This window comes from Elgaria multicarinata, chromosome 21 (genome assembly GCF_023053635.1).
Source record: "Elgaria multicarinata webbii isolate HBS135686 ecotype San Diego chromosome 21, rElgMul1.1.pri, whole genome shotgun sequence".
Taxonomy (NCBI): Eukaryota; Metazoa; Chordata; class Lepidosauria; order Squamata; family Anguidae; genus Elgaria; species Elgaria multicarinata.
The window spans coordinates 11710496-11733936 of record NC_086191.1 but is presented as its reverse complement, the minus strand read 5'-3'; the positions used below and the strand labels follow the sequence as shown (position 1 = coordinate 11733936).

General features: G+C 51.0%; 2 protein-coding genes across 2 annotated transcripts in view; one reads left to right on the top strand and one right to left on the bottom strand.

Moving 5' to 3' along the window:
* The window catches only part of RELA (RELA proto-oncogene, NF-kB subunit), a 28255-nt gene extending 8475 nt beyond the window's left edge, over positions 1-19780 (top strand). The window contains exons 2-11 of the mRNA XM_063145760.1: positions 3528-3569; positions 9589-9740; positions 10333-10481; positions 10844-10935; positions 11327-11461; positions 12455-12559; positions 13389-13601; positions 15021-15101; positions 15686-15760; positions 16769-19780. Of these exons, the coding sequence (XP_063001830.1) occupies positions 3528-3569; positions 9589-9740; positions 10333-10481; positions 10844-10935; positions 11327-11461; positions 12455-12559; positions 13389-13601; positions 15021-15101; positions 15686-15760; positions 16769-17373 (1649 nt within the window). The 3' untranslated portion in view covers positions 17374-19780. The remainder of the gene's footprint in view (positions 1-3527; positions 3570-9588; positions 9741-10332; positions 10482-10843; positions 10936-11326; positions 11462-12454; positions 12560-13388; positions 13602-15020; positions 15102-15685; positions 15761-16768) is intronic.
* Positions 19781-20876: 1096 nt separating this feature from the next.
* C21H11orf68 (chromosome 21 C11orf68 homolog) lies at positions 20877-23410 on the bottom strand. The gene is made up of 2 exons (XM_063145646.1): positions 23293-23410; positions 20877-22617 (listed from the first exon to the last, which is right to left on the bottom strand). Exon 2 carries the CDS (start codon positions 22611-22613, stop codon positions 21873-21875), a length of 741 nt encoding a protein of 246 aa, XP_063001716.1. The 5' UTR covers positions 22614-22617; positions 23293-23410; the 3' UTR covers positions 20877-21872.
* Positions 23411-23441: the final 31 nt, after the last annotated feature.

Sequence of the window (23441 nt, the reverse complement as noted above, 5' to 3'; positions counted from 1 at the left end):
AGAACTGTCCCATTTAGTGGCGGCATGAGGAAGGGCCTTCTCGGTGGCCGCTCCCTGGCTGTGGAACTCCCTGCGAGGGAGGCTAGATTACCCTTCCACTATTCAAGCTGACCTTTAGCATCTCAACTGATCTGTTGCCAAAGGGGTTTCTATGCCGCTGCTTTCCCCCTTTGCATCGCGGTTTTCATCTATTCGTTTCCACGGTTGTTTCAGCTTCGTTTTTTTTAAAATCTGCGTTTTTGTAGCATTATCCGTTTTCAGGGCCTTTGTTGTCTGAGGGCGGAGAGCCAGGGGGATAAATCGCAATCGCTAAATCGGATTTGAACTCGGGTTTGGCACGGCGGAAGCCCCAACACTCTCCCTTAGCGGCTGCCGCATGGGACATGTCTGTAACGCGCTCTATGTGGGGCTGCTCCGGAAGCTGGAGCTAGTGCAGAACGCTGCAGCTCGGCTGTTGTCTGGAGCTGCGCCTTTCCAGCATGTAACTCCTCTGCTGAGGGAACTGCACTGGCTGCCTATCTGCTACTGGGCCAGGTTGAAGGTTCTTGTACTTGTGTACAAAGCCCTAAACAACTTGGGACCAGGATACCTGAGAGAGCGCCTTCTCCCTTACCAACCTGCCCGGTCACTGAGGTCATCCGAGGGCCTGCTCCTGGTGGTTCCACCTAGATCCATCCTCCGATTGGAGTCCACCAGGGGAAGAGCCTTCAGCGTGGTGGCCCCCCTCCTGTGGAACTCCCTGCCTCTGGAGGTCAGGCAGGCTCTGACCTTGTACTCCTTCCGGCGCCTCCTGAAAACATCTTTATTCCAAGAAGCCTTTCTCTAACATGCAGCCTTGGATTTCTGTTTTTGCTTCTTTTTAAATTTTGTTTTAACTGTTTTATTCTGTTTTAATTTTCATTTTACCTTGTACACCGCTCCGAAATTTTTCAATGTGGAGCAGTATATAAATATTCTATGTTAACTTGCCCTCTGTATAGGGACCCAAGAGAGAGACTCCTGAAACCGCTGCTGACATATGGAGGCATGAATGCCCAAGCAGAAACAGTTCTCTTCCTCCTTAGCGATACGAACAGTTATGTCGCTCATAAAGTGGCCCTGTTTGCACTGGCAGCGAAAAAGATTAGGAAGAGAGAACTTGATAAAATTGCTATAAACTGCCACAGAGACTCAGAGTGCTGAGCGAAATGAGAGCTTTAGTCAGAGTAAATTTAAGCTTGTCTGTATGGTTCTCTTGGTTATTTTAAACTGTTGTGTACTTTTATAGTTGTATGCTTTTCTATGGATGTATTTGTCATGGCCTTCGGCTAGCACAGTAAACTGATGATTGATTGATTGATTGATTGATATAAATATTCTAAATAATAAATAATAATAATGTCGCCGGGGTTGTGTTTCAAAGAGAATGGCAGAATCTGGAATTCTGTGCCCGGGTTATCTAACTGCACTCCAAGAAGTGCAGTTTAGACGGATGCTTCCCCAAAAAACATTTGCGTAATATCTCTTATTGTGCATAATTTCCCTGGTCTTGACTAATTTTTGGCAGGTGGACCGGGGGGTGCCCTTCTGTACAAAGCCTCCCTTTGTAGCCTTGAGGGCTAGAAACTTGTGTGTGCCTGCTTTCTGCCTCACTCACTGTTTTGCTTTTAATTAAAAGCTGAGACTCTCAGGAAGCTCAATTCAGCACCCACTCGCCACCTTCAGAGCCTTCTCTGAGATTCACAACAAAACCACAGCCTCCGTCCGAGCGTTTGAACTTTTTTTCTTTCTTTCCTTTTCTCCTTGGTGCTATTCGGCATCAGCCCTTTCATCTTTATCATGCGTAATCGCCTGTCCCTCCTGCAGCACCAGCCTCCGAGCTGGAACAGCTGTGCAGCACTGCAGGATCTGCTGCCCTCGCCTCGGAGACACGCTTGCAGTTGTGACGCTCCGCACGGCTGGTGCAGGTGCCGGTGGTAGACGCTTCCCCTTCCTCTGATGTTCTTGTCCTCTTGAACGATCAGTGGAGGACTGCCAGTTGTGCTGGGAGCCGCCCTCCTCCAACAGTGGCACCATGAGCTGCCTGAGTGGACAGTGTGGTTTAGTGGTTACAGCAGCCTTGACCTCAGCTGTTTTGTACTTCAACTCATCTAGAGTATTGCGTCCAGTTCTGGGCTCCACAATTCAAGAAGGACGCAGACAAGCTGGAGCGTGTTCAGAGGAGGGCAACCAGGATGATCAGGGGTCTGGAAACAAAGCCCTATGAAGAGAGACTGAAAGAACTGGGCATGTTGAGCCTGGAGAAGAGAAGATTGAGGGGAGACATGAGAGCACTCTTCAAATCCTTGAAAGGTTGTCACACAGAGGAGAGCCAGGATCTCTTCTCGATCCTCCCAGAGTGCAGGACACGGAATCACGGGCTCAAGTTAAAGGAAGCCAGATTCCAGCTGGACATCAGGAAAAACTTCCTGACTGTTAGAGCAGTACGACAATGGAATCAGTTACCTAGCGAGGCTGTGGGCTCTCCCACACTAGAGGCATTCAAGAGGCAGCTGGACAACCACCTGTCAGGGCTGCTTTAGGGTGGATTCCTGCATTGAGCAGGGGGTTGGACTCGATGGCCTTGTAGGCCCCTTCCAACTCTGCTATTCGATGATTCTATGATTCCCAATCTTCCTGACAGTTGCCCATGCTGGCTGGGCCTGATGGGATTTGAAGTCCAAAACATCTGGAGAGCATGAGGTTGGGGAGGTCTAGCTTAGAGTGTCAGGCTCAGACCGGAGACACCCTGCTGATCCATGAAGTTTACCGAGTAATCTTGGGCTGGTTGCTGTCTCTCGGCCTTGCCTACCTCACAGGGCTGTTGTGAGGATAGAAGTGGGGATCATGTATTCCCCCTCCTGAACCTGTTAAAGCAAAACTGTGGTGCAAAGCAAAACTTTTAAACGCAGACTCATTGAAATGAAAAGAAAAACGCACAGAGTTCCCATGAAGCCAGGGCTACAGAACTGTTTTCCAGCCAAGGGCTGAATTCAACCGGGAGAAAAACAGGGACTACTGCACTAGCTGGATCAATGGCCCGAACTGATAGAAAGTAGCTTCCGAGGCTGCTGTTCGAATCAGCCCTTCATTTGGAACCATGAGGACTGGCATCTTATTCTCCTTTTAGAGGACAGACCATAGCTTAGTGAAGAACACCTGCTTGGCATGCAGAAGGTTGCAGGTTCAATTCCTGGCCTCTTCACGAATTCCTGTGTTAAGGATTATTGATTTATTTCCAGCATTTACCTACTGCTCCACACCTAAACAGATTCCACAGCGGTAAACAATAAAAATGATTCCTATGTACCTCTCCGAATCAAATTTCTTTTTCAGAACCATGAGGACTAGAATCTTACTTTCTTCTTAGGGGAGGAGCCATAGTTCAGTGATACAATACTCGTGCAGAAAGTAGTCGATGTAGAAAAATAGATGGTCCAGTGATGTTACTGTTTGCAAAGCGACTCTCAAGAGATGCTAACCTCACTTCTTTTCCTCTCTTCCCTCAGATCTTTTGCCGTTGATCTTTCAGCAAACCTGGGGCCTGCAGGGTAAGTTCTTGCCGTTTTAATTATGCCACCAGCGATGTGGGTTTGCTGGGGAAATTTGAACTGTGCGAGGGCAGAGAGAGGGTTTAGGGCATTTTCCCCTGCCCTAAATTGATTTAATTTAGCATTTTAGTTTGACTTATTTATTTGTTTGTTTTGTATTTATATACCACCCCATAGCCAAAGATCTCTGGGCGGTTTACAAAAGTTTAAAACAGTGAACATTAAAAAGTATACAAAATTAAAAACCATCAAAAATATAAAAACAACGGTATCCATTTAGTCAACAACAGTTCTGGGGTCCGTTAAAAAACAAACAAACTTAGCATATGTTGTTAAATGCCTGGGAGAAGAGAAAAGTCTTGACCTGGTGCCGAAAAGATAACAATGTTGGCGCCAGGCGAGCCTCATCGGGGAGATCATTCCACAGTCGGGGGGCCACCACCGAAAAGGCCCTCTCCCTTGTTGCCCTCCTCCGAGCTTCCCTCGGAGTAGGCACTCGGAGGAGGACCTTAGATGTTGAGCGCAGTGTACGGGTAGGTTCATGTCGGGAGAGGCGTTCCGTCAGGTATTGTGGTCCCAAGCCGTGTAAGGGTTTATAGGTTTAAACCAGCACCTTAAATTGGGCTCAGAAACATATAGACAGCCAATGCAAGCGGGCCAGAATCGGTGTTATGCGTTCGAACCTTCTGGCCGCTGCATTTTGCACAAGCTGCAGCTTCCGAACTGTCTTCAAAGGCAGCCCCACGTAGAGCGCATTGCAGTAATCTAATTTGGAGGTTACCAGAGTATGGACGACTAAAGCTAGGTTATCCCTGTCCAGATAGGGACATAGCTGGGCCACCAACCAGAGTTGGTAGAAGGCACTCCGTGCCACCGAGGCCACCTGAGCCTGAAGTGACAGAGACGGTTCTAGGAGAACCCCCAAGCTACGAACCTGCTCCTTCAGGGGGAGGGCAACCCCATCCAGAACAGGTTGAACTTGGATTTACTAAACCAGAACTTTTAAAAATATGGGGTGAAATCCAACAAGAGCAGACCGATAGAACTGAATGGGGCTGTGGTTAGTCATGACTAACTGAAGTTCCGTTCATTGCAGTTGGTCTACTCTAGGTAGAAATCATGTTGGGTTTCAGCCATGGTTTTTCATGTGGTCTAGAAATATCTACAAATTCCAATAGTCAAAAAGAGTTGAACTGAAATAGTTTGGCAGGAGGAGAGGCGGAGGCAGATCTTGCTGTTGCAATCCTCTACACACTTAATTGATTAATTAATCAATATGTTTATTGCTAAATCCACAGATCATTGCAACACATACAAACTTGACATTTTGCTATACTATACATGATAAAAATTACATATGGTTAAAAATTACATATGGTTAAAAATTACAGCTATCAAAAACGTAACATGCATTGCTAAAAGGATAGTAAGATAGGAGCACAGCGGACATACAGAAATCTTTAATTGCTTCTCAATGACATTTCATTTATGTCATTGAGAATTGGAATCATTGAACTCTATAGGACTTGCTTCTAAGTGAAAGTGCATAAGATTGCCTTGTTTGTATGCGTTAAACGTTATATTCAAACACATGTAAAACTTTACTTGGAAACGCATTTTGCGGGGAATAGTAGAACCCAGATGGGGTCATCCCATGAAGCTGATGGGTGGGAGGTTCAAGACAGAGAAAAAGGAGGATTTTTTTCACACAGTGCAGAGTCAAACTATGGAATTGGCTACCACAAGACGTGGTGATGGCCACCACTTTGGATGGCTTTAAGAGGAGGTTAAACAAATTGCTGAAGGAGAAAGCTATCAATGGCTGCTAGTCCTGATGACTCTGTGCTACCTCCAATATCAGAGGAAGTGGGCCTATCTTCCCCAGTTGCTGGGGAACATGGGCGGGAAGGTTACGTTGCGCTCACGTCCTACTTGTGGGCGTCCCATTGGAGCATCTGGTTGCCAAAATGTAAACAGAATCCAGGGCTAATTGAGTCTCGTGTCTGATCCAGCGTGGCTCCTCTGATGTTCGTAAGTTTTAAAATGGGCACAACCCTTTTAAAACATTCTTTAAGGAAAATAAAAAAAACAGAAGGTATCAAACTATTATCCTGTACGGATGCTAAGGAAGCCCTAAGAGCTGTGCACGTAAATATTTGTGTTTCCTAAGGGAAAACTATAGCATTGATTTTACTTTTGATTCACATCACACTCATTCCTGCCGTCCAATTGGACTTTCGTGGAGTTCCTCCATCCTGTGACTTTGTTACGTTACTTATTAACTTTCTGAAACAATGCGTTTCTAAAGAATCGACCGTTTCCTGTACAGAGAGAGAGAGAAAAACATACTAGCAGGAAATTTACCTGGGGCTACGTGATTGATTTTTGTATACCCATTTCCCGTTAATACTCAGAACCTGGAATGAACCTGAATCTGCTTTTCTAGAGCTGTCTATATTATGTTGCCTGGGTTTTTGTTTTGAAAAGTGCCGATTTGAAACAATCGCCCAAATAAAAAGGGCGGCTTCAAACGTTTGTCAGTTTCTTGCGTGCATTTGATACTCTGTAACTCAAAAACCATATTGGGTTGTGAAGGATAGTGCTGGGTATTTTGAGTTAGGTAAATACACTTGCTTCTTCCTTAATACTCGTGCAATTAATTTCAGGGGCCGGTTGCAAACTGTGCTTATTTGTGTATTTAAGTTTACCTCGCTCTTCCGCCAATCCCCCCCCCAAAAAAAACCCCGAAAGGGCTTTCAAAGGTTAGCATTAAGGCTGTCCATAAATTTAAAAGACGTGGCACGAAAGGAAAAGGATTGGGAGAGAGGAAGGGAAAAAAAATTCAGTTACAAAGTTCTTGTAGGCTTTCTGGCAGAGAAGGGCGAATTCCTGAGATGCCCCAAAGATAGGCAGAAGAACTGTTGGTTGAGGGGCTTTCCCTATATGTCTTCGCCCCCCCCCCCTAAAGACTTCCTTAAGGAAAGTATTCCAAATTCAGGGAGCCACCACTAAGAAAGCCATGTGCTTTTTTGCACACCTAATGTGTTTTTCCTAGCGATGGCACTCAAAGATGGGTCGGGGCAGGTGAGTACAGGGACGGTCCTGTTCCTTTTTCTCTGCAAAACAGGCAGAGAACCAGTAGGTCAAGTTTCCCCCAGCTTGTGTTGATGAAGCCTCTGACACTGATTGGCTGAGCTGCTGCGTGATGTCACGGAATGTTCACGAATGTTCCAGCAGCAGGGGGCGGAGTTGTCAGAATATGTGTGGTCCCTGCTTGGCTTCCATAAGGCGGAGGGGAAATAGGACAGTCTAACTGGGATTAAAAATGGTGGCCGTGTTGGCCGGCGGTGATGGGAATTGTAGTCCCACACATTCGGAGGGCACCAGGTTGGAGGAGGCTGCTAAGAGGAGATCCCAGGAGGTAATAGAACTTAGGAGCTAAAGAGTCCAGAGGCATAGTGACCACAAGTGGCTATTGGCAACCGATTTCACAACTCCTTTGGCTGCTGGCTTATTTCATTTCTTATATTTTGCATCCTTCCCTTCCTTCAAGGAGCTCCAGGCTGGGTGCACAGCCCCTCCCCATTCTGTCCTCACAACAGCCCTGTGAGGTAGGCTAAGCCGACAGAGAGCGACTGGTCCAAGGTCACCCAGCGAGCTTCGATAGACAATTCTTGGATTTGAACCCAGGCCTTCCTAGCCCTGGTTGCCACACCCCTAACCCCAGAAGCTCTCAGTCTCCTAACTCTCACCGTTGTTGGCTGGGGCAGATGGTGGGTGTAGTTCCCCTGCCTTAACTGCTACACCGCACTGGCTTCTCTCCTACGCAGCCCGGGGCTTCTGTGCCCAGCGCTGTGTGTGCGCGCGTGGAAGCATAATTCCTCGTTTCCTTGTGCCACGTTTAAAGGAGAAATCTCTGGCAGAGAGCGTGCATGCTGCAGTTTCAGAGTTATGCCCTTCCCTGTCGCGGGGATTTCATGGGGTTGTTCCGCCTTGCATTGTTGTTCTTTTAAAAACATCCAGGGCATCACAGGTGAGTCGAGGTGAAGTTGTGGGCGATGGAGGGAAGTAATCCCAGCAGGACGAGGCCAGGCAATGCTCCCCCACCCACCTCTTCTGCTACTTTGTCTCGGCTGGACCCTGCTCATGTCTTGTGACATCACCGTGGGTTGCACCAAAGCACACACACGCACACACACACACAAGGGGAAAATTCCAATATTGCTTCAAAGTGTGGATCAGGGAAATCCCCGGGTCCCAGACTCAGGAGGGAGGCGTCGGCTCCCCGAGGAGGGAATGGGAGGCCCGGGGGTGGGGGGGGCTGGAAGAGATGGAGGAGTCAGATAGGGTATGCACACATGTGTGTGTGTCAGAGAGAGAAAGAGAGAGAGGCTTTGGGGACATTCCTCACTTGCCCTGCCCAGGCAGAAAGTTGGCGAGTTTTTTCTTTTCATTTGCGCTGTTCAGTATTGTGCGTGTCCAGCTTGGCTCAGCGGTGTTGGAACGGATGGAGCTGACTGAAGGCACTTCTGTCTTTTCAAACGTTCTCTTCACTCTAAGAAAGCACATGCCATCAGCGGTTAGGAATGTGCTAGCGGCGCTCACCACTTCAGCTCCCCCGTCGTGTGCGCACACGCAAATGCAGACCACTGAGAAGGTCCGGGGGGGTCAAGTCCCCAACGAGACCATGAGGACTCCCCACATCCTCAAGATGCCCAGATGCCTGGGATCTACTTGGGGGGTGACGTGGCGGAGAAAGGAACTTTGCACGCGCTCAGAGGCACCTGTTACGCCGAGGTTTCGGAGCAGAGTGCTGGCCTTTTGGACACTGGTTTTGGGTCTCAGTTTAAACCCTGCGTCTAAGAGGAATCTGGAAAAAATGGCTCAAAGAAAAAGTCTCATGGGGGTGGGCAAATTTTAATCGCTTTTTCCCCCTTTGAAAGTGAGGTCTAACCTGGACCACTTTCTGCCGTGCTCCCAGATGGGATGGTCCCGGTTGGTCTTTTTTAGTGGTGAAGAAAAGGTAGTCTGCACATTCTCAGAGGCACTTGGCCTTAGTCGTACTCCCCCCCACCCCAGGCTTAAGAATTCCGGTGCCAGTTCTGTAACCCCTGTGGAATACAAGCGGCTGTTTATCCACACATGTGTCCTTCACAACATGCAGTGGTTATTTCTCCTTCTCCCCGATCCTACATGAGTCATTGTGTTTGAATACCAAAGGTACACGGGAGTGCTACCTTAACTAGGGTCAGCAGTTGCATAGGCCCATAACATACCTTCTAGAACAGATGGGAGGTCCTGGAGCATTTGTGTGCTTAAGAAACTTAACCCGCACTCAGGATATCCAGGTTTGAGTCCCCACTTGGCCATGGAAGCCCACTGGGTGACTTTGGGCCAGTCACTGACTCAGCCCAGCCTACCTCACAGGGCTGTTGTTGTGAGGATAAAATGGAGAGGACGATCATGCACAACGGAATATAGATATGACAAATAAACAAATAAATGCCACCTAGCCTGGTGAAGATTTCTGGAGAACCCGAAAGCTTGCAAAGTTAAGAAACTAAATAAAAGGGTACCGCAGGGAATGTGGTCAAGAATTATTTTCCGTGACCCCAGAAATGAGGACCTGAAATTATGGGTATAAGCTGCAGCTGCCTAGATTCCGATTAAATGGAAGGAAAAACTTCCTGACGGTAAGACCTGCACAACGGTGGAACAGTCGACACACGGAGATTGTGGGTTCTCCATCTCTGGAGGTTTTTAAAAAGTGGCTGGACAGAGCCACCTCTCATGGGCGGTTTAATTGGTTTAACTGTATATTGCAGGGGGTGGACTAAATTATCCTTGTGGTCCCTTCTAACGCCATGATTCAATAAACATGCTCCTTATTTCCCGTTCTTGGTTATTATTTCAAAAGTGCAGAGTTGTTGAAGGTTTCTGGGTTTTTTGTTCGTTTGGGATGGAGTTGTGTCTCACTAATGTTCATGTATTTTCTTCTTGTTGTTTTTCCTTCCTCAAGACCCTGCCCCCAGCACCACTCCTTTCGTGGAGATAATTGAACAGCCCAAGCAGCGCGGCATGCGTTTCCGCTACCAGTGCGAGGGGCGCTTGGCTGGCTCTATTCCTGGGGAGCGCAGCACGGACACCACCAAGACCCACCCCACCATCAAGGTTCGCTTTTCAAAATTGCAGGGTGTCGAGAATCCTTGGGCCGTGTTGACATGGGCCTGCAGATTTGAAAGCAATTCGTTTTTTGTTGACGTCGTACATTGCGCTTCCGGAGGGGACGCGTCTCAACTCGAGAGGCGTGTCGCGGAACGTTCACAAACATTCCTGGTCGCTTAGCGCGCAAAACGGCTAAAAACGCCGGCAGCCCTGTTGCGAGAGGAAGGGATATTGTCAGTTTGGCTGGGGTTTTAAAAGCTCCGCACGGGCCCCGGTGGGCGAGAGTGCCTTTGTGTGATGGGCTGAAGGCTGGGCAGATGTCTCAGCAGTTCAAGAAGCTAAGAGGCAAGGAGGTCAAAACCAAGTGTGTTGTTGCACTCCTGTCCTGGTTGTGGAGTTTGTTCACATTTTGTGTGAAGAAAATGCTGGGCTAGATGGACCGTTGGGCCTGATCCCGCAGGGCTCTTCTCATGTTCTTAACCTCCATGGACCTGGTAGAACAGCGGGGATGGCAGATAGCCGGCCCAAACGTTGGGGAAAGGGGCAGGCCGAGAAGTAGAGCCCCTGGCTGACTCTGCGTGACCTCTCCTGCCCCCAGATCCACAATTACATGGGTCCTGGCAAAGTCCGGATCTCTCTGGTGACCAAGGAGGTCCCGTACCGGCCTCATCCCCACGACCTGGTGGGGAAAGACTGCAAAGAGGGGTTCTACGAGGCCGAGCTGTCGCCGGAGCGCTCCATCCACAGGTGAGAGGAAGTGGGGAGCCGGGCCTTCTCTCTTTCTCTGGCTGTCCTGGGAGGCGGGCGTCTGGGGCAGTGGGGGGGACCCTCAGGCCGGGGCGGGGGTGTCTCAATCCAGCCCTCTCACCTTTTCTGCATTCCCCCTTCCCACCATGGCCAGTGCCTGGAACTCCTCTCTGAAGTTTCTGGCGATTAAGAGCTTTAAGCTACACTGTGCTGGTCTTTGGCCCTGGGGCCGAATTTCCTTTCGGAGAGGCTGTTGGTGTGCTGGTTCGGAGGCCTTTCCCCGCCTCTCTTCCCCTCCCCTGTTCCCTTGCCTCTTCCTGTCCCTCCACGCTGACCCCCGCCCCTCCTCCGCCTCTTCCCAGCTTCCAGAACCTGGGGATCCAGTGCGTGCGGAAACGGGACCTGGACAAAGCCGTGGCCAAGCGGATCGAAACCAGCAACAACCCCTTCAATGGTGAGGAGAGAGCGCCCCCCAACCCCTTTGGCAGGGACGTGGGCGGGGTGGAGGGTCGGACCGTTATAAGGACGTAGGAAACTGCCTTAGACGAGGTTGGAGAATTTGGACCCATCTTGACCCCGGCGGGAAGGGGAAGGGGGCACATTTGGAGTGTTGAACGGGGCTCGTGGGCGCTCTCACAAAATGGCCGCCACGGGAGGGCGGGGCTCACTTGCGGAAAGACGCAGCAGGCAGGGCAAACGGTATTTGTTCATTTTCCACGGGAGACGCTGGGGATTGAGGCTGGGCCGCCCTGTGTTTTGCCCTGAGCGGTATCGCGCTCTCCTCCTGCGGTCTAACTCTGCCTGTTTTGCACCCTCTTTCTCGCCCTCCCCTGCCTCGCTCTCAGTGCCCACGGAGGAGCTGAAAGGCGACTACGACCTCAACGCCGTCCGCCTGTGTTTCCAGGTGTGGATCCGGGACGCGGGCAGCGGCCGCCTGGTCCAGCTTCCCCTGGTGATCTCTCAGCCGATCTACGACAATCGTGAGTGCGGAGGGATCCCGGGGGGGAGGAGGCAGAAGGGGTGCTTTTGAGGGTGGGCCTTTCCTTCTCCCCCGCCCCCCAAAGACTTGTGGAGCAAACGCGATGCCAATAGATAATTTCACCCTTCCCCAACCTGCGGCCGTTCAGATGTTTCGGACTGCAACTCCTATCATCCCCAGCAATCACGCTGGGAATTGTAGTCCAATATATCTCAGGAGGGCAGCAAGTTGCGGAAGGCGGGGATTATTGATTCAATTTGTATCCTGCCCAGAGCAACTTCCAGCAGAAACCTTGGAAATTGTTGAGGGAGATTTCTTTAATTTCTTTCCCAGCCTCTACTCTTTCTCTGTATCTCCTGACCTCTTTGTCTTGCTGTTTCTCTTCCTTCCCAGCCTCTAGCTTCGCTATTTCTCTCCCCACAACTTCTTTTTAACTCACTTTTGATTAGCCAGGCCCCCAGGGCAGCCGTTGCCTGACTAGCCACATCCGCTGCGGGGGGGGGGGGGGGGGAGCTTTTAAGTTAAATTATTACGCATTTTTATAAGCAATGGAATTTAACTTTTTCTCATGCAAATCTACCCTATCTGTGCATGATGTATCACTTTAAACCTTTACTGTGGTTGGTTGGTTTATAGGTTTTTCTTTTAACCTTGCTTTTCAGCTGAAAAAAGCCTCCAATAGTAAGGCCTTTCAGTCTAGGAGGCGCGACATGAAAGGAAAACGAGCTGGGCGGGAGGAGGAAAGAAACCAGCTCCGGCACTATCACTAAGTTTCAAAGTTCTTACAGGCGTCCCTTCTAGAAGGGGAAGAGCAAAGCGAACTCCCTGCAGCTGCCCTTCCTCTGGCCGATAGATGGGGCCGGACTGCTCCTCCCTTGCCACAATCTTCTCCCTGGGAGACTGGGTGCAGCCTCCCAGCGGCCCCAGCTCCCCTGGGCGGAACGTGCTTCCCTTCTGCTCTGCAGCCCTTCCATGTGCGTTTTTCTCCCTCCAGGTGCGCCCAACACTGCCGAGCTGAAAATCTGCCGTGTCAACCGCAATTCGGGGAGCTGCCTGGGAGGAGACGAGATCTTTCTTCTCTGCGACAAAGTGCAGAAAGGTAAGAGCTCCTCCGGCAAACGTCTTGTGTCTTCTGGGCCGCTGCACTCCCCACGCCCTGCCGCCTGCCTCAGCTTTGAAAGACGTGGAGGAGATTTAACCTTGGGAGAGAGCATCAAGGACCTTTGGACAATGATGGTCCAGAGGATACGACGTCATCTGTGTGTGTGTGTGTGTGTGTGTGTGTGTGTGTGTGTGTGTGTGTGTCTTTCTCTGTCTCTTTCTCTCTCTCTGTCTCTCTTTCCCTGTCTCTCTCTCTGTGTCTGTCTGTCTCTCTGTCTCTCTCTCTTCTCTCTCTGTCTCTCTCTCTTTCCCTGTCTCTCTCTCTCTCTGTCTTTCTGTCTCTGTCTCTCTCCCTCCCTCTGTCTCTCTCTCTTCTCTCTCTGTCTCTCTGTCTCTCTTTCCCTGTCTCTCTCTCTCTCTGTCTCTGTGTGTGTGTGTGTGTGTGTGTGTGTGTCTGTCTCTTTCTCTCTCTCTGTCTCTTTCTCTATATTCACGGGTATATTTTGTTTTTATGTCACTTTTTGTCTATTCTTTGCATGTTTTGTTGTTGATTTTGCTGGTCTGCGACCATAATAAATAACAATTTGAAACTCTTCCTGGCTCCTCCCCATGGGGTAGGGGCGGGGCCTGCTGAGGTGACACGAGCCGCCACGCGCTACACCAGGCCCTCAGGGTGGAGTTCCTATACCCTTACCGTGGCTAGTTAGGGACAGGAAGTTTTAGGCCTTGGCACTTCCTGTTTCGTCCCTTCTCCTGCCCTTTTCGTCACTCCGGCGACGCGCCTGACACCCGTGACTCAATCCCCTGTTTCTCTGCTTCTGCTTCAGAGGACATCGAAGTCCGCTTCTTCAAGGACGCCTGGGAAGCCAAGGGCTCCTTCTCGCAGGCCGACGTCCACCGCCAAGTGGCCATTGTCTTCAAGACCCCGCCGTACATGGACCAAACCCTCCGGGAGCCCGTGACGGTCCAGATGCAGCTGCGCCGCCCCTCCGACAAGGAGGTCAGCGGGCCCATGGAGTTCCGGTATCTCCCCAACGAAGGTATTAGAAGGGGTTGGGAATATTGCGCTCTCTTGGGCACGGTCCCTTCCTTGGACAGTGACCGTGGTTGGTTTTTGAATGGCTGATGGGAGCGTCGGAAGCAAAGCGCTTCACAAGGCTGTTCACACAACACGCTAAGCCACACTCGGGAGTTGAGTGTGGGTTGTTTTGAACAGTGGGTTATAGCGTGTCGTCCGAACACAGCCAGGGTGGCTCGCTGACCATGCAACGACAGCGTGCCTTGTTTTTCTCCAACAAGCCACCTTGAGGACCGATGCTTGTGGATGGGCTGTTCAAGGCGGTTCACAAGCCACCCTGGCTGCGGTCAGACAACGCGACAACCCAGCCCGCGGAAACCGTGCTGACGGAGTCGGATTTTTAAAAATGTCCTGAATTTAAGCATGTTCCGCCCCCCAAATGTGTATTTTCATCTTTTACACCATGAAGGGAAAACGCATTTTCAGTTGTCTTTTTTCATTATTATTATTATTGTCCACTATTACTAAATTTCTACGAAATTTGGGGAAGTTAAAAACCGGTCCGCAGAATCTGCCCGTATCACTGAGGATAACTGAGGGCGGGTGTTAAGAGGCCACCAGTGAGGGAGGAAGCAGCAGCCAGGCCCCTCTCCACCGTGCCTGGGTCCAGCTCCAGCTGAGAGCCCCCTCCCTCCTGCAACCAACTGCCTCTGGAGAGGCCACCAGTGAGGGAGGAAGCAGCAGCCAGGCACCTCTCCACCGTGCCTGGGTCCAGCTCCAGCTGAGAGCCCCCTCCCTCCTGCTACCAACTGTCTCTGCAGAGGCCACCAGTGAGGGAGGAAGCAGCAGCCAGGCACCTCTCCACCATGCCTGGGTCCAGCTCCAGCTGAGAGCCCCCTCCCTCCTGCTACCAACTGTCTCTGCAGAGGCCACCAGTGAGGGAGGAAGCAGCAGCCAGGCACCTCTCCACCGTGCCTGGGTCCAGCTCCAGCTGAGAGCCCCCTCCCTCCTGCTACCAACTGTCTCTGCAGAGGCCACCAGTGAGGGAGGAAGCAGCAGCCAGGCACCTCTCCACCATGCCTGGGTCCAGCTCCAGCTGAGAGCCCCCTCCCTCCTGCTACCAACTCCTGCTGAACTTTGCAACTAAGATTGTAGTGCCTGAATTTGCTTTCCTTCCCCCCCTCCTCCTCCCTCCCAATCCCCTTTCCTTTTGTGTCATGTCTTTTAGATTGTAAGCCTGTGGGCAGGGACTGTCAAGAAATACTTTTGTAAGCCGCCGTGAGAGCCTTTTTTGGCTGAATGGTGGCATAAAAATCCTTAAATAAATAAATAAATAAATAAATAATAAATAAATAATTGTGTGCGTGGTGGGGGGAGCATTCTCTGCCTGCTTTTGAGCCAAGTTGCCAACTTTGTGTGTGTCCGTCTCTTCTTTGGACAGGCGACTTTCACCGTATTGAGGAGAAACGCAAACGGACGCTGGGTACCTTCAAGAGCTTTGTGCAGAAAACGCCCTTTGCAGGTAGGGTAGCAGGAGAGGTGGCGGAAAGAGACAGCGGTTGAAGGAATTCCACCAGGGCGAGAGAGAGGTGTGACATGGTGGCGACTGTGGAATTCCACGAGGACCCTGGGTTGTTGCTGCCGCTGCTGTTGTAATTTATGCCATTTCTATCCCGCCCCCTAGCTGAAGCTCTCTGGGCGGTTCACAACAATCCCCAAGATAAAATACAGCATTTATTTAAATGTACAAAATTTAAAGGACAGTTTCAACGGCTAAAAACCCTTTTTGATAAAATGCTAGACTGGTCCAAACAGCTGGCAGGAATACCCCGTCACCTGGGAGTAGAGGGCAGTCTTCAGGTGGTCCTGAAAAGATGGCAGTGTTGGCATCAGGCGGGCCTCAGGGGAGAGGAGAGCATTCTCTATCCGGGGGGGGGGGCACCACTGAGGAGGCCCCGTCTCTCTTCGCCGCTCTCCGTAAAAGTCAAGTCTCCTGTGCCCATGAGGAGTACCCTGGAGATGAAGCAACATGTGAGAAAGAGGGGTTCAACCCTAGCTCTGAAGTTGCTGTATGTGTTCTACCCCCTTTCCTCTTCTCCCCAACAGTCGGGGCTGTGGAATCGCGTTCCCCGCGCCGCATCGCTGTTCCGAAACATGGCCTGGGGCGGCCCAATGCCACCGGTAAGGACTTTCTCCCTCCAGAAGCGTTTCTGAGGATATTTACTTTTTGCCTGTGGAAACACGCTGAGAAGCTAGTAAAGCAGTGGTGGGCCACATACGCCCCCCCCCCAAGATGTTTCAGCCTACAACTCCCATCATCCCCTCACCATTGGCTATGCCGGCGAGGGCTGGTGGAGGGTTGTAGGCCGAAACATCTACAGGGCCACAAATGGTCCACTCTTTCATGAGATAGTTATTGATGTTGCCATGCGCCACAGAGGGCGTATACATGGCCCACCCCGTTGCAGAGCAGTGCCTTTTATTTATTTTTACTGACATCACTGTGGACTAGCAGCTTAAGCGTTTTGTACGAAACTGTTAGGCGACGCTCAGCCTGTCTACCTACCACCTCTTTGGGCCTCCATTTTACACACACCTCCAGGCCCCGTGTAAATCCTCCATCCAAACTTACCTCCCTCTTTCTTTGCACAAGCCCTTGCGCCTCGCCGACACCTTCCCTTTTGTCGTTGACATCACAGCAGTCCGGCCAATCGTGTGGAGGAGGCCGCTCTGGTGTTGAGGCCGCTGTGTGATTGTGCCGACGGGTTGTGTCTCGGCTTGGTACTCTTTCTCCCCCCGTATCTCTGTGAGGTTCCCCAAAAGGCCCAACGCTCCAGTCTATAGACCTTCCGTGCTGTTTTCTGTTCCTGTTTGTCAAAACCGCAGCCGAATGCTTTTAAAGCGCATACGTCTTGAATAGACCTGTTCTAAAACAGCAGACGTCACATACTATTAAATGCCTGGGAGCCGAAGGCGCTCTTTACTTGGCACCTAAACAAATGACAGTGTCTGTGCCGGGCAGTCCTGAGTGGGGAGCTCATTCTGCAATCTAGGGGGCCACCACTGAGGAAGCCCTCTCCCTTATCACCACCTTCCGAGCCTCCTTGGAGGTGGCAGCAAATCATGAGGCAGTTAGTGGTCGGTAAGTAGTAGTAACACCCATCCCTTTCCTCTTCTGCTCCTCCGCAGGTGCTCCCGGGCTCATGGGAGTCCCAGGCCAGCCCTCGGTGCCTGCACCCAAACCACAGACCCTGATCCAGGCTTCTCACGGCTTCTTCGGCGGCCCCAGCCACGCCACGCTGCCTCTCTCGGCTGCAGCGCAATCCGGCCTCAGCACGGTGAACCTGGAAGACCTGTCGGGCCTGGGCGTGGCCCAGTCGGTCCAGTCGGACGCGGAAACTAGCATCGCCGACGCCATCCTGCACCTCCACTTCGAAGGGGCGGACGCGGGAGCCATGGAGCTGGGAGAAATCCTAGACGACATGCCCTACACCAGCCTGGAGGCCATCAACACGGCTGAGTTCCGGCAGCTCCTCACGGAAGGGGCCGGCCCGACGGGCCCGACAGCGGTGGCGGCAGCCTCAGAGAGCCAGGCGACTCTGCTCACCTACCCGGAGTCGATCACCCGCCTGGTCAGCCAGCGGAGGGCGGAAGGGGAGCCGTCCGGAGGCGGGGAAGCCGGAGGCAGCAGCTCGACCAACAGCTTCATCAACGGCCTGTTGGGAGCCCTCCCTGGCGAGGACGGCTTTTCGTCTATGGTCGACCTGGATTTGAACTCGCTTCTGAACTCATAAGGGGAGGGGGGTTGACTTGAAACTGCCGGGCTCTCTCCTTGGCCTCCCGGACTCCTGCCAGCCCCCTCCTGCCCAGACTAGCAACTTGGTCTCCGCTTGCTGGTGTTTCCCTGCTGGATATTTTGGGATGGACAGCCGAGATGTCGAGGAGGCGGTGGGGTAGGGCGAGGGACTCGTCTCTTGGAACTAGCACCAGACGTTTCCCCGCCGCCTCTCCAGCGCCCCCCGCTTCTGTGGATCGTGTCGCCTGAATTGGGATGGGACCTGTGGTCTCTTTGTCGGAGAGGCGGGGATTGGCAGCATAGCCTGCTCTTGCCACACTTTTGTTAGAAACGGTGCTCTGTAGCAGCCACAAGCATGCTCAACCCGACCCATTAAGTGCTCCGTAATCACTACAGAGTCGATTTTACACCCTTTCTGACGCGATTTTACACCCGCTGCACCTCCGGACCCTTTCACAGTTGCCCACTAGATGGGTTCTTATTTCTCTGTTGAAGTTGGTGGCTGTCCTACATCCACTAGAATAAAGAAACGAAGTCTCCGGATTTTATTCCAAGAAACAGCCTTCTTCAGGGGTCAGTTTTAATATGTATAGATCCCTGCAAAGACCTCCGAAAAACAGAGTCTGCATGACGAATCCCGGAACCACAGAGTGTCTTTTTCAGAGATCTCTGTTCCTTGGAATAAAACCACATTTATTTTTTTCAGGATTTTGAGACATTGGCTCATTTTTCCGCTGGATCATTTTGGATGTTTTGTTCCCCTGTTCATCTGTAACATACTTGTGGGTGGAGTTCTCCAAAAACTTCTCTGGGTGTCATGGGGAACCTTTGCTTTCCCCCCTCTTGTTTTCTCCAATGCACCAGTCTGCCCCGTTTTCCATCGGAATATATCTACGGTTGCCAATGTTTCTTCGTTATTTGTTGGTAGGACTCTTGTGCCGTTAAGAATCGTGCTAAAAAATGCAAGCATCACTTTCCCGAGAAGGTAAAGCTGTTTTAGTCTACAGCAGCAAAGGTATCAAAGCGGCTTGGGGAACCTCAGAGGCGAACGCATTGATTGCAGCATACACTGCATCTGAGGAAACCCAGCGAAAGCTTACGCTGGAATAAATTTGTAAGTCTTTAAGGTGCCACAAGATTCCTTATGTGAAAAAACAAACCCAGCGATGGAGACTATGCAAACGTTTGCTTGTATCAACGCTCTTAAAAGGTCGCCCTACCAAGATTTTTTATTTTATTACAAGGTAAACTACCTTTTTGGAACCGGAGTGCCTTAAATATTGTCCCAGCTCATTTCTGGGACTAAATGTGCCTGATGGACGCTTCATAGCCTCTCTGTCCCGAGGGGAAGGTTTCGCTCAGCCCGTTTTTAAACAGAGTCAGAATAGGTCTCTCCACTGGGCTGTCGGAATGAGAGAGGTATGTTAGTGGGCGTGGGGAGCAGGGTTTACAGCTCAGGTCTTCTGTTAGTGGATGATGGGTCACCTTTTGGCCTTTGCATTTTGCCCCCTTGGGGTAGGAGGATGGCGTGAGTGCAGTGCGGTGCACACAAGACTTCTGTTCCTCATACTTCTTAAAAGAAGAGAACTGGGGGTGGAAAGACATTCTCTCCTGTTTCGGTTAACTGATGCCAAAACTTCGGGCCTAGCGCCCTGCTTCCTTTCGGAAGGGGTGGAAAACAGGTCACAGAAAACCCAGGCGGGCTTTCTCCTTCCCCGTTCGAGGAGAGGCTGGTTTTCCTGTAGGCCAGCTTTCTCCAACGGTGCCCATGTTTGGGCCTAGCCAGCATGCAAAGGCTGGCTAAGCCAACAGCTGAGAACTATAACTCAGGCAAGGCTGCTGTGTGCCTAATTTAGCTCTGGAGCCTGTTTCTTCTTTGGTTCGGGCAGGAGTCCCGTCCGAGCGAGGTGTTCCCGTGTTACATCAGCGTGATCCTCCCGGCCCTCCAAAGAAGTACTTTCGGAGGAGGAAGGAGGTGAGGAAGCGATGGAAAGTGTGTGTGTGTACAACCTCCCTTCCCGGATGGCACCCAAGACCTAAAGCTTTGGACTCAGGTAACCTCTTTAAAAAATAAAAAGCCCGGGAATCCATCACTCAGACGGTGTCTGGCAGGGGTTGTGAAAAATGTCTTCCAGGCCCTCGGTCCACCAGGCTGCAGATATGGGGAAGGTGGGCGACCTTCCTGTCCGTTCCCTCTGGGAGTTGCTTCCGTGCCTCGATTTCTTTTTATACTATTTGCTGCATTGTTGGGGGTTTTTTTTGTAAAGGGGGCGAATGTGTAAAGATACTTAACTACTTAAGTGCTGTAACTATTTCAACTGTATCTCTCCCCCCACACACACACCCTTTTCCTATCGCAGGTTCCTAATAAACTGAAGCCTCCGCTTTACCATTTTCTTCTTTTAGCTTTGGGATGTTTCAAATTCTGTAACCCCCGTAGGGGAGAGGTTTCCTTAAGCAGGGATAGAGTCCAAATTCAGCAATCCTAGCGTCCCAACCTTGCCTCTGACAGAGTTAACAAGTCACCCCAGCCATGCTCCCAACGACACGATAACCCACCCTGTAGGAATTGTGCTGCGTTCAGACAACATGCTAACCCACGGTTCAACAAATAACCCACGGTTCAAATCAATCGTTGGGTGTGTTGTGTGAACAGTTCTACCTGTGCTCCCACGGAATTGTGGCAAAACACCGGGCCAGACAGTACCTTTCCCCCCCACCCCCAGTGTTGAAAAGAGCAAGCTGCTAATATGAACACTTAACTTTGACCAGAGTCAGTGTTATTTCCTGCAGCTTGCACAGGGGATGGGGCAGGCCCATGAAGCGGAGAGGACGCTCTGTTGAATTTGCAGCAGAGATGAGGATCAAAGAGGAGGCTTGATTCGTAGCTCAGTCTCTTGACAACCAGCCTAAACCTTTGCATGTGTCAGGAGACTATGATAACAAAAACTCTGTTTAAGAGAACCGCTGCAGGTACAGGATAAATCAGTGCAGTCTCCTCCTTCACACACACAAAGTCCAGAGGCTGTATTACATAGGCTTCTGAAACAGCAGAGGAGAACTTTACATCTTAACTCAGATTGTGAGGAGCTGGACGGAAACGCCAGGAATGAACGGCCATCAATTGAGAGATGGAATTTCAAATGCATTGGAAGTAGCACAAGCTTAAATCCTTACAATCTAGGATTGGGTGTGTGCACGCACACGTACTTCCTGGGTGCAGGAATAAAAGCAGCCCTGGGAGAACCCATAGAATTCCTTTTAAGGCATACATGGCTTTCTAAATCATCTGTAGCACAAGAAAGAGTTGAACGCAGAACTAGAACTTTCTCTTCGTATCCTAGCCTCAGTCCTCCCACTCCGTTAAGGATGAGCACGCTGAAGACAGGGCCAGACGCTTTGGAAAAATTAGAAGTGCTCTCTAAAGAAGTAACTGGTTTTATACCACTTTCTCTCTTAAGATGCTTTTTCTTTTCACCCAGCCCAGCAATGAACACCCAGTCAGAGGAGGAAATTACTTTATTTTCAACCTATTTACAAGTGAATGCATTATGAGTCATTTTTTCCACCACCTTAAAAGGCCAGAAATGTTAAACAGATCTTTCCCTCTGAGCAGAGGTGTGGGATTTTGAACTCCAGTGAGGTTGGTGGTGAAGCGTAGGACCCAATCATTAGGAACAATTAAACCAAGACTGCACACATACTTGGGAGTGTCTATATTTTGCCCCTCTGCTGCAGCATTAAGAGAAGGTTCTCAAGAAAAACTTCCCTTGACACATCAAGCTGTAGAAATGGCTTTTCCCCCAACAAAGGCCAGAGAAGTAGGTAAAATGTGATCATCTGTTAGATCGGAATGAGGGCATCCAAGCTTCTGCATTTCATGGGACATTTCCAGTGACTGGTTAACACTGCAAATTGAACAGATCTGTGTTGCTAAAAAGCTTGTATGCTCTTACGCCACCAAAGGCCGCTCACTTAAGAACTTGTTTTACTTTACCACACCTTTCCTTTCGGACCACCGCAGCAATTCTTTCTACTGATCTGCCTTTTAAAATAATAATAATTAAAAATGAGTGCTTCTGTAGCTGTAAATGTTTTAATACGAAAATAACAGCAAGAGAAGGGAGTCACTAGTACACCCCCAGGCGTTGTAGCGGTATACATGCAGGCTAGAGAGGGAAAAGAGTGCAGAGATGAACTCCTAGGAAGAGTTTCAAGGGCAGCACACGCTGGTGAGCAGCTCAGAGAGAAATTCATCAATGTGGCATCACAAAGATGGCCTGTTCGGCACAGCAGCCAACAAGACTGACCCTGCAGGAAAATAGGAAAATCCTGTCCCCAAAAGTTCTTTTCCCAGCAGCCTGTGGTTGGTAGCAACCTCCTCCAAGCAGCTGCTTAAGAAGTCGGTGGGAGGGGAAGCAAGTGAGCGTTACATGGTGGGAATTTTGTACTCCAATTTTGTTCCCCAGGAGAGCGGCCCGTGCCAGGGGAGGCAAGTTAAGTCACTTCTGTGTCGCTCACTTTGTTGATGATGCGGGAGCGGCGGGGAATACATTCCAGGTCAAACTTGCTTTCGTAGATGGTGGGGCAGAGGTGCCAGCGGTTGTCCCGGTAGATGCCCAGGTAAGTGTAAACGTCGGGCTTGTAGGACAAGAGGCACTTGATGCCCGTAGCGCGGATGATGCCATCGGCCACCAGCACCTGCTCCTCGTCGGTGAAGTTGTCCGTGTAGACGCAGATGACCTGCTTGCGCTCCGAGTCGGGGCAGCAGGGGCTAACCTTCGCCACACCGATGCGGCCGTCGAGCACAGCGCGGGCGATGCCGCACCAGGCGTGGTCTACCTTGAAGCCGCTGTCCAGGTGCATCAGCCACTTCCCCGTCAGCACCCGCCGGTTCAGGGCGAGCTCTTTGACGGTGTCAAAGGTGACGTGGCGCCCGCTGACCTGGAGACGTTCCCAGTCGTCCTGCAGCCCCACCACGTCTCCGCCCTCGGGGCAGAAGCTGGGCCCATAGATGGCGATCCAACCCACCGGTTCTGCATTGCGGTCGGGATCTCCGAACCGGAACACCCGGGACGGTTGGTAGGTCTGCAGCCACTCCTCAAACTCGGCCCGCGGGGTCTTCCGGGCGTCGAAAACCACCCAGGGGTCCATGTCTGCAGCCATGGACTCGGCTGCCAGGTGTTCAGCCGCAAAGGCCCCATCCTTCCCGGCCTCGTCGTCATTCTGGTCAGACATGGCTCTGCAAGGCGTCCAATCGAATCAGAGGTCAGTGCAGGAAGAATTTCTACAGCATGCTAAACCCAAATTTCCCCAAACCCGCCGGATATTTTGGATAACAACTTCCCGAACATTGGCCACGCTGTTATTGGTTGTTGGGCGTTGAAGTCCGGAAAAAACCTGGCAGGTTTAGGGAAGGCTGTGCTGAAGCCACTCTTAGCCCCTGCATGCTCACAACCTTCGAGGCAGGTTTTGGGGGATTGGGGAATGGAGGCCCAGGCTCACTCTGAAGGACGTCCACTTTGACAGGCAAGCAATAACAGGGCAGTTCGAGCATGTGCAAGTTTTAGGCCTATACTGAGGAATGAGATATGGCACCGGCCACTTGGAGCAGGATTCCCTTCTGCAGCTAAGGAAAGGCTCAGCTTTGCCCGGGCCTTGGTGCATTGGAAAAGAGTCAAGTTCCCCCTTAGGCCAGGGGTGGGAGCGACTGGTGGTCCTCCCAGCGCTGTTGGCCTACAACTCCCATCATCCCTCACCACTGGCTGAGGCTGATGGGAATTGTAAGTCAAAACATTTGGCGTACAGGGATAGCTAGAATGCATAGTTAAATAGGATGATGTGGTTGATGATTTGTATTTGGGTAAATTTGCATATGCAAATGAGTGCCACTCCTATTCTCTTCCCCTCTCCCTACCGTTAGAGAAGAGTTGAACAGCGTGGGTGGGATCCTCTTCTCACCCCTTCAGGGGCCCGAAGCGGCCGCAACTCCGCCCTTCCGTTACCTTACCAACGGCCTGGGGCAAGCGGCAGGGCGCGAGCCCACCCCGGAAGTGACCAGGGGAT

Bases quoted from the DNA above. Each gene is read 5' to 3' on its own strand.
- C21H11orf68 (XM_063145646.1), bottom strand. From the start codon at position 22,613: ATGTCTGACCAGAATGACGACGAGGCCGGGAAGGATGGGGCCTTTGCG.